General features: G+C 36.1%; 1 protein-coding gene across 2 annotated transcripts in view; it reads right to left on the bottom strand.

Moving 5' to 3' along the window:
* Positions 1-15,546, bottom strand: part of LOC149802331 (adenylosuccinate lyase-like) — a 118,001-nt gene that overhangs the window by 63,026 nt on the left and 39,429 nt on the right. For both annotated transcript variants that reach the window (XM_089951542.1, XM_089951543.1), the window contains exons 2-3: positions 8,906-9,196; positions 4,647-4,850 (exon numbers count right to left, since the gene is read on the bottom strand). In XM_089951542.1, the coding sequence (XP_089807668.1) occupies positions 4,647-4,850; positions 8,906-9,160 (459 nt within the window). In that variant the 5' untranslated portion in view covers positions 9,161-9,196. The remainder of the gene's footprint in view (positions 1-4,646; positions 4,851-8,905; positions 9,197-15,546) is intronic.

Below are 15,546 nucleotides of genomic sequence, written 5' to 3'. Positions count from 1 at the left end.
CCTGTTGAAACATGTAGTGAATATAATGAAGTTCACAATAATTTTGTTTTAAATCGATAAAAACAAAAAACTAATGTATGCAACTTGCAATAGTACATCATTATGCATAAATTATCCAAATCTGATGATAGATGGTTGAAATTCAGAAATATATTGAATGGATTCTCAAAAAGGTCTCTGCATAATATTGACTAATCAATAGCTAAAACTTAAAACTAGCAAGACCAGCTGGATTTAAAGGGAGTTAATGCATGACGGTTATTGCCCTTCATTAATATGATGCAGACAGAAAAGACGTTTTTATCTCCTTGGAGGGATGAATCTGGGAGGTAGTAAGCTTATATCCCCTAACGATAATGTGATTGCAAAATGTATGTGAAGGAGAAACAAAATTATAGAACAAAAGGGTAGCAATACTTACCCTATGCAAGAATGTATATGTACTGCCAAAACAAGTATTTATAAGAAAATATTCTAATTAGAAGGGTACTGTAGAAGCAAATATTCCAACTGGAATAATTACTGCTGAAGCAAGTACTTCTAAAAAATATTCTAACGATAATATGTACTGCCAAAGGAAGTACTTATAAAAAAAAATATTCAATGCAACAATATTAAATGTTTTGTTGAAGCAAGTGCTTACACAAATATTGTAATGTCATCTTTTGAAGAGGAGATGAAGAAGGAAATCAAATTCTGAAACCACAAAAAAGGCAGCAAATTCTAACCCTTTGCAGCAAAGTATGTAGTGCTGGCACAAGTACTTACAGAAACTCCAAACACAACAGGTTTATTATTTGCCAAGTCCCACACATAATAAGTTCACAAAGAACAAAATGGACAACTGTCTGAAGTACATCACCTATGCAAATTATGAAAGTTGCAAGTGATCCCAAAGGGCTACCTTTTATGCTAACTGCAAGTGATCCCAAAGGGCTATCCTTTATGATAACTGCAAGTGATCCCAAAGGGCTATCCTTTATGCCCCTGCTTGCTAACTACACATCCAAATAAAACAGGATGTAAACAGGATAATGTACTAAGTTCTAACTTTCCATCCTAACTGGAAGAAGAACTTGTGTATAATCATGTACAATCTGTAGCTTATAATTGGGACCTAGCATTCCAGATGGAAAGCAATAAAATATGATAAGAAATCAATTACTACTATTGAATAAAATATTTATTGTAAAATTTGGCAAGTCCATGACATGATGTGTGTTCCTTGAATAAACTGGAGATGAATATACACAGGGATGGTCCTGGCTTTTAAAAAGCTGTCGCCAAAAAAATCGCCAACCTCAATATTTTGTCGCCAATTTTCAAAAAGTGTCGCCAAAAAAAGTAGTGTACATTTTTCCAAGTGTTAATTTAGTCTATTATTGTAACAGGCAATGAAAATTACAAAAGATGGATTAGTTAATACTTTAATTACAACAAGCATTAACAAAATGTTACAAAGTGTTACATGAAGATCCGTCGCGATTTTAGGGCTGCCCACTTGTTGAATGCAGTTTCAAAGTCTAATTTTTCACATCTGTACATGCTGATTCTCATTAAATTCTCGAGAGATGAGATGCAGAGCTTATTTCTGATGTCAGTTTTTATGAGGTTCATCTTACTGAATCCACGTTCACAGTCCTCAGTGCTGACAGGTGACACCAGTAGTCTCTCAGCAGCCCCCCCACCCCCATGGCTAGCTTCATAAAGCTTGTAGCGAATTGCTTCCTAAATCCCAAGAATGATCACTGAATGCTGTATAAATTTTCTCAACAAGAAAAATAGGATCTCCATTCCCACGAATGAAACTTACACGAGTCAACACCTGGCAATATTGGACCGTATATATAAGCATAAATTCACACCCAATTTAGGGATTCTTTCACTCCTGTATTTTGAGAAATAAATAATTATTATTAATTATGCAAAACTGTTCTTTTTTGCTATTTCTTGTTGCGGAGTTTAAGTCTCTGCAGCCGTAAATCAGGACTGATGGCAAAAGGAAAAGATCAATGAGCAAAATGCCGCACTGGCGACAGATGTAATTGTGATTTAGATTTTTTCCATTTGCTTTGTATTTATACACAGTAGTCGGTACTTCAAAGCTTATCAGTTTTCTATGAAGGTTCAGCAAAACTATTGTATTGGTATATGTATAAAAAAAACCCAGAAGGATTAGCCATACAATTAATTGTATCTGTTCTATTCGCGTCTTCAGAAGTCGGTCAGTTGTATGTATAGTGCGGTAGCATGATTGACTGTATCGCAGCATACAGTACTCAGCCCAGATGTCAGCATAAGCAGATTATGATGTAACAATGCACTGTAAAGATGGGGTTGTCAATAAGAACAAAGGATCGTTTGTGTAACAGATTGATTCCAATGCATTGCTTAGTCAAGTTTGTGGCTTCCTTTCGTTCTGCCTTTTAATTTATCCAGTCCAAATCATTGATTGTATGTACAAATTAAATAACCAAAAAGTATGTCGCCAAAAAAATCGCCAGATGGGATATTTTTGTCGCCAATAAGGAAACAAAATCGCAATTTGCGACATTGGCGAAGCCCAGGACGATCCCTGATACATATACATATGCAATTCCTGTTTTATCTCTAAAAAAAATACCATTTTCAACCTGGTAGAATCCACAGTCAAATTTGTTTCCATTTCTAGAATGAACACGTCTAGTCCCATGTAAATATTGCAACTCAATATTGAAAATGAAATGCATTTGGCATAAAATGTATTATATTCTTGTAATTAGAATGTGCTGATGTAATTTTCTAATTGCTTCTTTATGATTCTGAAGGTCACTCTCTAGCAACCAGCTGTCCAATTCTGCTCACCAATTCTGAATTTGTAATTGTAGATTTGATTCATTTTATTAATAGATTAGTTGTTGTTGTTGTTCTAGGGTTTAACGCCATTTTTAAGCACAAGATAGGCTATACATGGCGGCCAGTATTAATGGTGGAGGAAGAACCCTGGAAAACCCAGGTAAGAACCACCGACCCACTAGAAGCTACTGGCAGGCTTTACCACGTACCCACGCTAGCCGAGCTTTGGACTCGAACCCACACAGACAGAGGTGAGATGGCAGTGATCCGGAACGGTGAGCACTCTAGACCACTCGGCCACTCGGGGCCCCCTATTAATAGATTGGAATGATGTTTAACTTAAAACAGGCAGAGCTGTTATGTATATTTAATTTGCATGTTTGTAAGTTATTTTTTTTATTCATAATATGCTATGGATAATTTTAATTTGGACTTCACCTTGTCCAAAATTTAAGTTCACTGTGTTCCTGGCTATATACACTGATCTTGTTTTTATTATTTTAAATAAATAATACATAGTTCATATTGCATTAGGAGTATAGGTTAAATGTTAGGATCATTATCAAATATCAATAAACATATTTATTAAGGTATGGGTCATGGTATTTGGAATGTGCCCATAAAAATACCAAGCCTACCATATTTTATATTATAATTTTAGCAACAGAAGATTTAAGAATGGAAGTTTCCATTAAGTAATTTTTTTATAGAAAATTTTAATTGTGAACTAAGTCAAGTAGAGGGTTTTATAATCTTGTTTACTGGAAAAATGATTTATTCCTGCAGCAACATCTAAAGTAGAAACCAGTCTTATTGTTCTGTTCAGTATTTGATTTGCACTATAATTATTTATTCAAATCATTATTCTCTGCAATTACAAAGTGCTGAATAATATTCTTGGACAGAGAAATCAACTTAGAATTAAAATGAATTCAAACAAGGATATATTGGATTATACTTCTGTGATGCAAAATTAAGACTGCTGGCACATCATCACACTTTAGACAAATGGTACTTTAGAACATTGCACAGGCACATCAACACTTTCTGCATTGGATCTTACTTGGAATACCATTGGAATTTAATTAGAACTTTATTCAGTAGAACTGGTGATAACTGTGTGTGATTTGGATTTTTAATATAGCTTTAACAATTTGAGTCATATCGCTACAATGTCTGCAGTGTGGCAGCTTATAGTGATATCTAGCACTGGGGTATCATGCCAGAGACATGTGGCATCATGACCCACCCTGTCACATTATCCTTACGTCAGTCTGACCAGTCTTAACCCTAACTTCTTAATGCTGGACACCATCAAGCCAGCTGCTAGTATCATTTTTTAAAGTCTTTCGTATGATTCAGCTTGGGTTTGAACCTGCGACCTCCAACATCTGAGGCAGACACTCTAACCACTTAGGCCACCTGAGTGGTAGGACTGGTGATAAAACATTTTGGACTAGTTGGGGATTTAACCTGTATTATTGTAATATCTTTTTAGATTTTCACAGTCTTTCTGGAAATAAATTATTTGTTGAATTTTACAAAACCTTTTGGTTTTCGCTCTTTCTATTACAGTAACACCTGTCTTGGGAGATCACTGCTATGAAAAATCACCTGTCTTGAGAGACCAGGTTCTCCTTGCACAGATTTATTGCTTATATAGCATGATTACCTGTCATGAGAGACCATTATATTTTGGCAGAAGGGATGGTCATTCAAGACAGGTTCTACTGATTTAGTTTTAGACTATAGAATCTTAATAGAGCAAAGAGCAATTAATAAACAGCAAGAAATTAATAAAATGTTCTCACAGTGTTGTCACCAACGTAGGCTGATGTAGCACCAAGATGGATGATTGAGGCTGCTTTAGGGCAGCAGGCTGCAAATGTGTGAACATGAGCCATGACATCATGTCGTACTCTCTTCTCCTCTTCAGCAGCACGTTCAAAGTCAATGTTTTTAATATTTTCCTCCATCTCTCTTATTTGTTCATCTGTGATGTCTAAACCAAGCATCTGAAATACAGAGATCTTCATTCAAATCTTTTGTGTGAAGGGTAAAACAGTGTCCATGCATTTTGTGATTGCTCTGAATTTACAGACCCATTCATAGCATCCATAGGGAAAGAAAATATTATTGTCCCCAATTAGAGGTGTATCTGCAAAAACAAGATTACTTTTTGCAAAACCACAACATCAATACCAACAAAATATATCATCTTCGATTATTCATCACAAGCAAACTGCTGTTGAAATATACAAAAAGTCCATACAAGCAGAAAATAATGTCAAATAATAACTACTTGCTATGAAAAGAAACAAGATAGCGAGGGCCTGCATGTTGTGTCTATGCTTAAAACACTGCTGTAAAATATGAACTGACCCCAAGGTCAGATGGAGAGAGAGAGCAAGCATGTTGTACAATGGCGTTTTGTAATAATTCATCAAATGTATGAACAAAGCCCATCAAGTGGTTCAAGAAATACAAGCAAAATAAAAAAAATGTGAAATGTAACCTTATTGCAAAATTTATATGACTGTGACCTGGTCCCTAAGGTCAAAATGACTGCATGCATGTCACAGAATTATTTTTCTTGAATTAATGATGACTTATCCCAAGTATAAAGAAAATCTATTAAGAGGTTTAGAATAATATAAGCAAATGAAAAACTTTACAAAAACCTTAGTGCACATTTTCTATGACTGTGATCTTAATCCAAATGTAAAATGGGTGGATAAACATGTTGTGAAATGAAGTGTCTTAGGTTTGTAATGATTCAGGCCAAATACCGTACAATGACAATGTATCAAGAGGTTAAGGAACTATATGCAAATTAAAAACTTCAATTCAAACAATAAAAACTACTGACAACAATGTTGCCACCACTGAAAAAGAGACCATTATGTCTGAAGTTGCTTCCATCTAATGTGGGCTTGACAACAAAACTGGAGGTATTAAAACTATGACCTCCAGCATATCTGATTAATTTATAGTTTCCTAATTTCCGCTGTCTTGTCTCCATTCATCTGCACCATTGAGTATACTCTACAATTAAGTATTGACTGAAAACTTTTCACATTTAGAAATCTTTCAAGCCCATACATAACCTACATGCTAACTAAATTTTTCATCTGCCAATTTGACACTGATAATTCTTCTATGGTTAAAGAAATCTAAAATGCTTCAAAAAATTATCAAATTGTTTACATCCTTAAAGGAGCATCTAGCATATACACCAGAACCACAAAAACTTGTACTAATGATCCTAATTTTGTTAAAGTTTCAAACAAACTCTTTGTAGCTGTATCATGTTTTTCAAGAGATTAAGGTTTCATGTCAGAACTGACTGATTTTCTGATGATCACTGGCAAGAGATCATGACTTTACAAGAAGCCTGGCTGATTTTCTGGAGATCACATGCATGAGATCAAAGCTTTAGGTTATTATTTACTGATTTTCTGAGGACTTCTGGCAAGAGATGATGACTTTACATCAGGACTGAAAGATTTAATAGAGTGATGCCAAGTATTAGTGATTTCTTTTTCAATTATCCTATGTTGGTGCCAGAATTTTTCAAGCTGTCACCAAATCATGCCATGAAAATACAATCTAGTGTACCAGAAAACAGCTCTACAATCATATTTTCCTTTCCAGCTCTGACTTCTATTAATTTTTTTATGGCTTGATTTATTGCTGAATAATTCATTTTTTTCTCTTTGTTAAGAAAGATTATCCTATGTATCAATAATACAATTTAGGAAATACATTAGAATAACAGATGTCTACATCTGAGAATTTCAATTTTCATTGGATTTTGGCTATTAGACAACTACTAATATCAACATAGATTATCAAAGCTTACTGTATTTGACAATTATACTTAATGACAAATTTAATGGTTTAGAAGGAGTCATGTGACATAATGAAACATATATATCGACAGGTAAAACGTATCACATAACGCCAGCCTTTAAAGTGTAGCATGTACTCAGGGTTTTCAATAGACATGTTCCCATGGGTTGTGATGCATTGAATTTCAATATTACCCATTTCTGATGCAAGAAAACTTTGACTTGTGTGACTTTTTCACGCACATAGGTTTGGACTGGAGCATCAATCTTAATTACCCTTGATTAGCCTCCAGCTTAGTTTCTTACCAAGAATAGACTGTCCATAACAATTTACTGTTGGAGGCATTGATGGACATTTGCTTGACAACATTTTAGACCTTGACCCGCAATAATATCGCACCAATGGAAGATATATGAACTGGGTGGAGCAAACAGTTCACTAAGTCAGGCTAAGTTGCAACTGAATTAGGCTGGATTGTTTTGAGATGTTTTAAGTTTATTATAGAGGAAGAGGAACCAATTATGACATGAATAGACTGCTTTTTGATCAAATATCAGCATTGGTATGTTTAGACATCAAATGAACATCAACTGGTTAGAACTGGAGCACATGACGAATCGTGAAACCTGTTGTTTTCTTGGCAATTTGCTTCCTTTGGCAGAATGTTTACAGATTTGTAATCATATTTAAATTCACTGGATTCATTTTAATAAAATATCAGTATTTGCTTAATTGCTGTTTAAATTATAATCAGTTTGACAAAACGGGAATATATGGCTTCCCACAAAGCCAGTTTTCAGCATGGGATTGCATTTTATTGGCAATTAATTTGCTTCAATTGGCAAAACATTTAAAACTGCAGATGTCTTAATGGAAAATTCAGGAAAAAAATTAACGGACATAACACTCATTGCATACATCTGAACTTTAAAATCACAATGACGTAAAGAAGAACATCTTCTTTTCTGTCTTAGTCTCAGAAAGGACCTGCTAGTTATGAATTTTCTGCCTTCAGACTACAAGAATAACCAAATTTGTTCAGATGTTGAAAATATAACAAAGGATAAAATAATCTTCTGTCTGTTTCATATACAAAATATACACATAGTAACACATAGTTAGAAAAAGACACACTTGTAAAAAATTCAAATTGTATGTTTCTTACAAAATACTGTACAAGTATATCTCATTATTCAGCATAAGACAAAAAAATGTTAAACATCAATTGTTTCCACCAATAATGAGGAATCAGACCTATGGACTCATGACTGTCCAAAAGAATAGACTCTTTGAGATTTCATATTTGACTATGGAGATTTTCAATTTGACTCCTGAGATTTTGAGGTCAAGGGTTAACTGATTCTTCAATTTTGAAATCTTTTGAGAACCCTGGTACGTTTCCTGATGCATGACTGCTCTTGCATGTTCCTTCATACTGCTGAAGGTATAATATACAAATTCTCTTAAACCTTTTATTCTAATGGTACTGTATGCACCTGTCAAACAGACAAACAGGGTTTGATTCCCAAATATCAGTTAGACTTTATATCCACACCTTTTACATAACGGGAGCCTGTCCAACCTTCAGTAGCTGCAAGTCCAGTTAAGAATGGATTTTGATGACTCTGAGAATTTAATCTTGGTGACATATATATTGCTCACTTTCCGTTTTAACTGAATCTGAACCATTGTATAATGTGACACCATGCTTACAAGTATAAAAAGTTTTATTCCTTTAACTCCGACTGCTATCAACACATAGCTTTGGTTAAAAAAAAAAAAAAACTTAAACACCTAGTAGTAACCTTATCTTCAACACACAACCCCAAATGTGGTTTGCATCACACTTTCTAAGGATGGTATTAAAATATACCATACTTTAGCACTTAATCTCCAACGACGTTAAAATGAAATATATATTTGGGATGTATGATGGAAAACAATATACTGAGTCGTGACCCTTGACCTTCAAGACAGCCTCCACCTTCACCCATGTGATAAGACTCGCCTTTCAATGTACGAGTGTACTAAGTTTTATTCCTAATATCAAAAGAATTACAGTATGATAACGAAATACGGACAGAGGGAAACGCAGATACTATGACCCATCTACTTGCTAAAGCCGGGGACAAAAATAAAAATTTTTTTTTTTTTAAATTTAAAAAAAAATGGTTTTGAGAAGCTCCCTTGTACATAGGTAACATAGATGTCCTGTCACCTTCTCGGCTTTTGCCAGCCACACCCACAATCGTCTCCACGTAGAAAACTTTTTCATATCACCGAAATTGTATGCCATTTCTACACTTGCATATCTTGACGTGAGTGGCGTCTTATACTTGAAGTAATCCGAGGTCGGTGTCTCAGCACGAGGGGATTCAGTTGCTGAGTCCGCCATTTTTCGCATGGTGTAAAGATTCAGTTCCGGCTTGCGTGATCTGTGAGAATCTGGATACCGTGGTCTTCTTTGAGACATTTTAGGAACATCAATTCGTCAATTTGCATAACACGTCTGAAAAAGAACAGGAAATTGCGCTCTTTGTTGTGAAAGTGGTAACAATTCATTTTTTTTTTTCATTTTGAAATACTCATCGAATTGTATTGTTCAGAACATTTCTTATTTCTGTTTTAATGACTATAATTTGACAAATATAAGAAAGATACAAATTAAAATATTCCTAATATGGTGGGAATTTGTTTTAAATGCACCATTCTTAGATTAGTAAGTAATTATCATATGGACAGTACATTTTTAAAGGTAAAAGTGGACAAAAGTAATTTAGATTAAAATTTGTCATTTCCATCTTTTTATTTCCGTCAAAATTTATTTGTATTTTGATGAATGATTAAATTTAATAATACAGATTTGTTCACCTTTGCAGTCATATAAAAATAAATTGTCAGTCGGATTTCTGAAGTGGGGCATCGCTTATGGTCAGAAGTATACCTTGTGTCTCACGAACCGTGTGACTTGATACAAATAGCTATATCAAAAATAGCTGTGTTACGAACTTCAGAGGCGATTCCAGGAAAAACCATGTTTTTTTTTGTTTTTTTTTACTGTTCTTGTTGTTTGGGGGTGTTGATTTGTTTTTGGGAAAGGTGCTCTTTTGGGGGTGGACAGGTGTTGAAGTTCACAGGGGCTCGTATCGCTGCTTACACCTGAAATACATGTACATAAAAACTAGTTATTATATGGTACATGTATTTTAGGTGTAAGCAACGATACGAGCCCCTGTGGTGAAGTTGAAGGAGGGATGGGTAAGCATGTGGGCAAGGGCTCTGTGGGATGGAATACTTGGTGGGAACCAAGTGTGCGAATCCTCTGAAAGTTATTGCATTTTAATTGTTTCCGGGTCATACGTTTGAGTATCAAACTGCAAAGAAAACTTGCTCCTGGAACGTTCGGGTTGTTTCACGCTCATTTGGTGACGGTAGTGGTGGGGTTATGGAAGAACTAAAGAAATACAATGCTGTTGGGTATTTCTGCGCAACTAAGGTTTCCGTCTCCAATATTGAAGCAAAACGCATACCGAATTCGACCGATTGACGAAAATAAAATAAAGCGATGCTTACCAGTTGAAAAGAGGCAATTGTCACCAGATGTTATGTTCAAAATAATATTAATTTTGGACACAGTAGATACCACCCCCGTGTTTTCCTGACTCGCGATATGTCGGCCTATTCTGCGCACAGCTTTGAAAAAATGTAATGTTTGTCCATCGGGTATAGAAATGAAATATATTAATTTGGACTGTTTCTGTCAGCAATTTAGTCTAGCAATTAGGTCAGGTTTATATCTAGTTTTACAAATTAAGCAAACTAAACCGATCTTGTAAAAAAGTTAGTAAAGTTCAACGTTATATATATATATATATATATATATATATATATATATATATATATATATATATATATATATATAAAGAGCTATTATATGGAAGAGAAACAACAATTAATAGGATGTAATATGTTAAAAACGTCTTGTTGATGGGGAAAAAAATTAGTAAAGAATTTAGAAACAGACTATACGCTAGAAATTTCTTGAGAATTTATGTTCAAGCGGCAAGTTGACACGTTGGGTAGCAGACGATTTTGTACGTGTGGGACAACTTCTTGCAAAATTTATAACTTGGATTCAAATGCAGTATTGTTTTAAGGTATGCATTTCCCTCTTTTATATAATGTATTTATTTGTATGATTCTAAATGATACATAGTAAATCGGATTTTCTGGGTTATCGGTTCAAGAAGGTCATGGAGTGGGTCTTCATGTTAACATCTAGAAATCACATTTTCATACGCATTTCGAGTCGAAGTGCGGGATATTTTTGTACACTTTATGAATATCACTTTCTTTAATTAAAGTAGGATCGTTCTTTCTTGATATAAAATGGATTTTTGAACAAAAACAACACGTGATTCAATGTTTATAGAAGCGACGTATCGTTGCGCTGAATTACCCGACGCGCAGAATTACCCGACATGGGGTATATCTTGTGCAATAAGTAAAGACAATAAGTGATCTATGTGTAGTACCTTCTTGTTTCTTTCGCTGCATTTTTGCAAATTGTAGGAATATTTAGAGTTCTGAAAATACAATCTTATATATTATGCATGATCATCAAACTTTGCAATGTATGAATGCATAATAACACAGACTGTAATGTCTGATGACATCGTGAGTAGTAAATAGGGGTGATCTAGGGACAATGGGACTTACCATTAAAAACAGGGTCCCGGCACTCTGGGGACTATGTAAATTTAACATGGGAAATATTGTCGCGGCACTCTAGGGACAAGGGGAATTTAACATGGGAATAGAGTGTGTGTCTGTCTAGGGACAAGGGGAATGGAACATGGAACTATAGTTTGGGTCTGTCTAGGGACAAGGGGAATTTAACATGGAATTTAAAAAAAAAAAAAATAAAAATAAAAAAGGGTAGGCAATTGAAAGTCAATCTCTTTTTGAGAAATGTGGGTGGCCCTGAAAAGGGCCTTTGGGTTTCTTCTTCTTCTTCTTCTTCTAACTCCTCCACTTCTTTATCCATCCCCTTATTTTTTCCATCATTCCTTTCTTCTTCTTCTTTTAATTTTCCGGTATCCAGCACGGGTGACCCATGGCTCGGAACTTCTGTTGGATTTTTATCCAGTTAGCGTTCAGTTTCTCTAGTTCTTCCTTTTTCTCTCTATTTTCTTCTTCTTTTCTATCTTTTGCCCACCTGTCCTTTATTTTCTCCACTTCTTCATCTATCACCTTTTTCATCTTTTCTTCCCCTTTTTTTAATCTTTCAACACTCCTTTTGACAAAGGGCCACTCTGACCTTTTTTTTATCTCTTCCAAAAACCTTCTTACTTCTTCTACCTTCTCCAGGGCCTCTTTTAATGTCCCCACTCTGACATAAGGAGGATTTATTAGCCCTCTCAGTCTCTTCACTTCTTCTTCAATTAATCCTTCTATCATCTCCCTGGCTAATTTTAGTTCGTTCACGTAGTGCACACTGGTTCTTGACCTCCAATCTCTTTCAATCCTTTCAACTCCATATTCACCATCCACCATCCAAAAATAAACATGCCTTAAATCATTGAACTGTTGGGAAACTTCCATCTTCCTTTTTTATTCCTTAGAATGGTGCGAACGACGAATACTGTGGGTTCTTATAGTGAAAGCGCGGACGTGATGGAAAACATCCCCTAAAACAAAATTGATCTTACCTAGATCATTACTTACAACGCGCGGACGTGAAGGAAAACATCCCCTACTTTTCTCATTTCATATAATCTACTGTTCACATACGCTAACCAACAATAAACTAACCCAAAATCTACCATCCACACACCCAAATCATTAAAATCAAATCCCAATAATCTACTATCCACACTAAACTATGCTAGCGCTTATTAACACACAGTCATATACATAAACTTATACACTCACACTAGGAAAAAGAGTCAGTGTTTATATTTACACTACTCTACATTCACACATTGGCAAATCGATTACTATTTCTTTTCTAGAGTACTGGGTAGCCCTGAAAAGGGCTGTTAGTAGTGAAGGGGGACAGATTAGCGACAATGGGAATTAGCATTACAGACCCCCCCGGGACAGATTAGCGACAATGGAAATTTAACATGGAGAAAAATCGTGGGACAGATTAGCGACAAGGGAAATTAACATGGAGAAAAATCGTGGGACTGTTTAGCGTCAAGCAAAAAATTAACATGGAGAAAAATCCTGGGACTGTTGAGCGTCAAGGGGATTTGAACATGGGAATAGGGGACTGTATAGCGTCAAAGGAATTTAAACAGGGTGGGACTGTATAGCGTCAAGGGAAATTGAACATGGGATTTTTTTTTAAACAAAAATAAAAATAAAAATAAAAAAGGGGGTAGGCAATGGAAAGTCATTCTCTTTTCGAGACCTATGAGTAGCCCTGAAAAGGGCCTTTGGTTTTATGTTAATATTAACATAGATGGCATCTGTCACATCTTCTTCTTCTTCTTAAACTCCTTCTAACTGCAGGACCATACACAAGTACCCTCTTGAGGCATCCTTGTCTTTCTATGTAAACTCTTCTCATCCATAGACTAGTATCTGTCCTATCAACAACAGTCCACTTGGACCGGACATACATGAGCATGTCCGTCCTAAACATCATTGAAGACACAAGGGTGGATGATTCAACTGTGGTCCACATCTTGAGGCGCCGAGAACAGGTGAATCAATGCAGTGAACTGCACTTATTTATAGGTAGAGGAAGGATTGAAACGGATTGAGTTCATTCACCAATCCGAACACGCGTTACAAAATTCAGTCAGCCCGCATCCAATCCGAAGAGAGCAGACTGTGACGTCACGTGATCTATATAGATTCGCTAGCGCCTGTGTGCAGTCAATCTATGCGACAGTGATTCAACATGACGGAAACTCAGAAAACGATCCATTGGGGTGCACCAGCAGTGGAGACCGCCCAAGGGAACCCGGACTTACTTTCAGAAGAGGTGAATTGGGATTTTGTGGATTTTCTTACCTCGCAAGAATTTGTTCCGGAACCTTCGTTACCTTCTTCATTACCGCAAGTGGAGAATTTTAGACAGAGACAGAAAGAAGAATTGGAGAAATTTATACAACGACAAAAGGAAGCGGAACAAGCTTTTCTCCTACAGCAACAGCAACAAGAAGAAGAGGTAAGAAAAAAACAACAACAACAAGAAGAAGTAGCCGCAGCAAAGAAACAAGTGGGTGAAAATCAAACGGTCACGGTACTGTTGGACATTTTAGCGGAGTTAAGAAATCTGAAACAAATGTATCAGACTTCTTTATTACAACCGAAGAGAATACGACCTTCCCGAGCTAAACACGTTAACCCTGTGACTAAGCCTACCGTACCAACCTTAGTGATTTCAACCCATTCATCATCATTAACAGTACGCAGTCCCGAAGTAGGCCTTGGCCGTGGCAAAGGCTTAAGGCAGTTAAAGTTGATTGCTTAAACTCACTCCTACACCAAAAAAAGGCCCTTTTCAGGGCCACCCACGTCTCTCGAAAAGAGATAGCCTTTCAATTTGCCAATAACTCCAAAAAAAACCAAAAAAAAAACCATTTTACCCCCATAGTACGTGTATATGCGTGCGTGAGTGTAGCTTCTTATTTTAAAATCAAAACTCAAAGACACTTACCTTATATAATTAATTTATTCTTTTATAAATATTTACAATCCAATTCACAATTCACAACAGAGCACTTTAAAAAGTTCATACACTTCTTCTGTCTCCTTGTTTAGTCTCTCTGTTTTTTAAATTTCTTCACCGTCACAGTCTTTTCCTCTTCTTCCTCCTCACTTTCTTTCCTTCTTCTTTTCTTCTCCTGTTTCTTTTTCTTTACCTGGCTGCTTTCTTCCTCAGAAGAATCCCTCTCTTCCTCCGAAGAATCCCTCTCTTCTTCTCAAGAATCCCTCTTTTCTTCTGACTCCTCTTGTTTCTTTTTTGGGCAATCTGGAGACCAATGTCCTTTTTCTAGACAATAATAACAGGTATCTTGACTTTTGCCTTTCTAGCCCCTTTTTTTCTTTTTTGATGGTCTGGACACTCTGAAGACCAATGCCCTTTCTTCTGACAGATATAGCAAGTATCTTGACTTTTATCTCGAAAGGAAGGAGAGTAGTCCGTCGGCTGGTCTGAAGAGAATTTTCTAATGACCCCTCGCAAAGCTCTGATGAAACGTTCCATCTGGGTAGTCTCTTCCATCGTTGTGCTCGGTTTGAGAGTGAAATGAATAGTGAAAGGACAAGACACACACCCTTTTATATACGCTGGTCTGTCATGACTATAAATTAGTCCATGGTGTTTAAACTTGAGTTATTTGACGTTTTTTACTCAAGATGAAACGATCCTATTCATTCGAGAAGAAAGAAGAAGAAAGTAAGAGGCAGAAACGTGTTCTATCGCCTCGTACCAGAGCTGAAGTCTTGGCACAAATTCATGCCAGTGATTTTGAAGAGGACATCAGTGAACCAGAATCCAAACCCTCTAAACCCAGTTCACCACCCTTAGTCAACCCTGAAAAGTACTATTCCATTCGAGAGACGGAAAACCCTCTAGAAAATTTAGAACCACGGTTTACAAATACACGGTGAAGTTTAAAGATTTCAAGGCTGAAGTACAGTTAGAGAAAGCAGAAGGGTTCATCACCGGAGTGTGGGATTCTTTGCTCACCACACTCAAGCGACAATGTCAACCCAAAGAAGACGATCGCTTGAGACTTTCCATACAACACGACGGTTTGAAATCCCCTGTTTGGATCGAGTTTAGCACCCCTGCAGAATTGACCGTTTCCAAAGTCATGGACAAAATTCAACACGTGC

The sequence above is a fragment of the Sinohyriopsis cumingii genome, chromosome 3 (genome assembly GCF_028554795.1).
Source record: "Sinohyriopsis cumingii isolate HCF-2022 chromosome 3, ASM2855479v2, whole genome shotgun sequence".
NCBI lineage: Eukaryota > Metazoa > Mollusca > Bivalvia > Unionida > Unionidae > Sinohyriopsis > Sinohyriopsis cumingii.
This window is presented reverse-complemented; position numbering and strand designations above follow the sequence as displayed.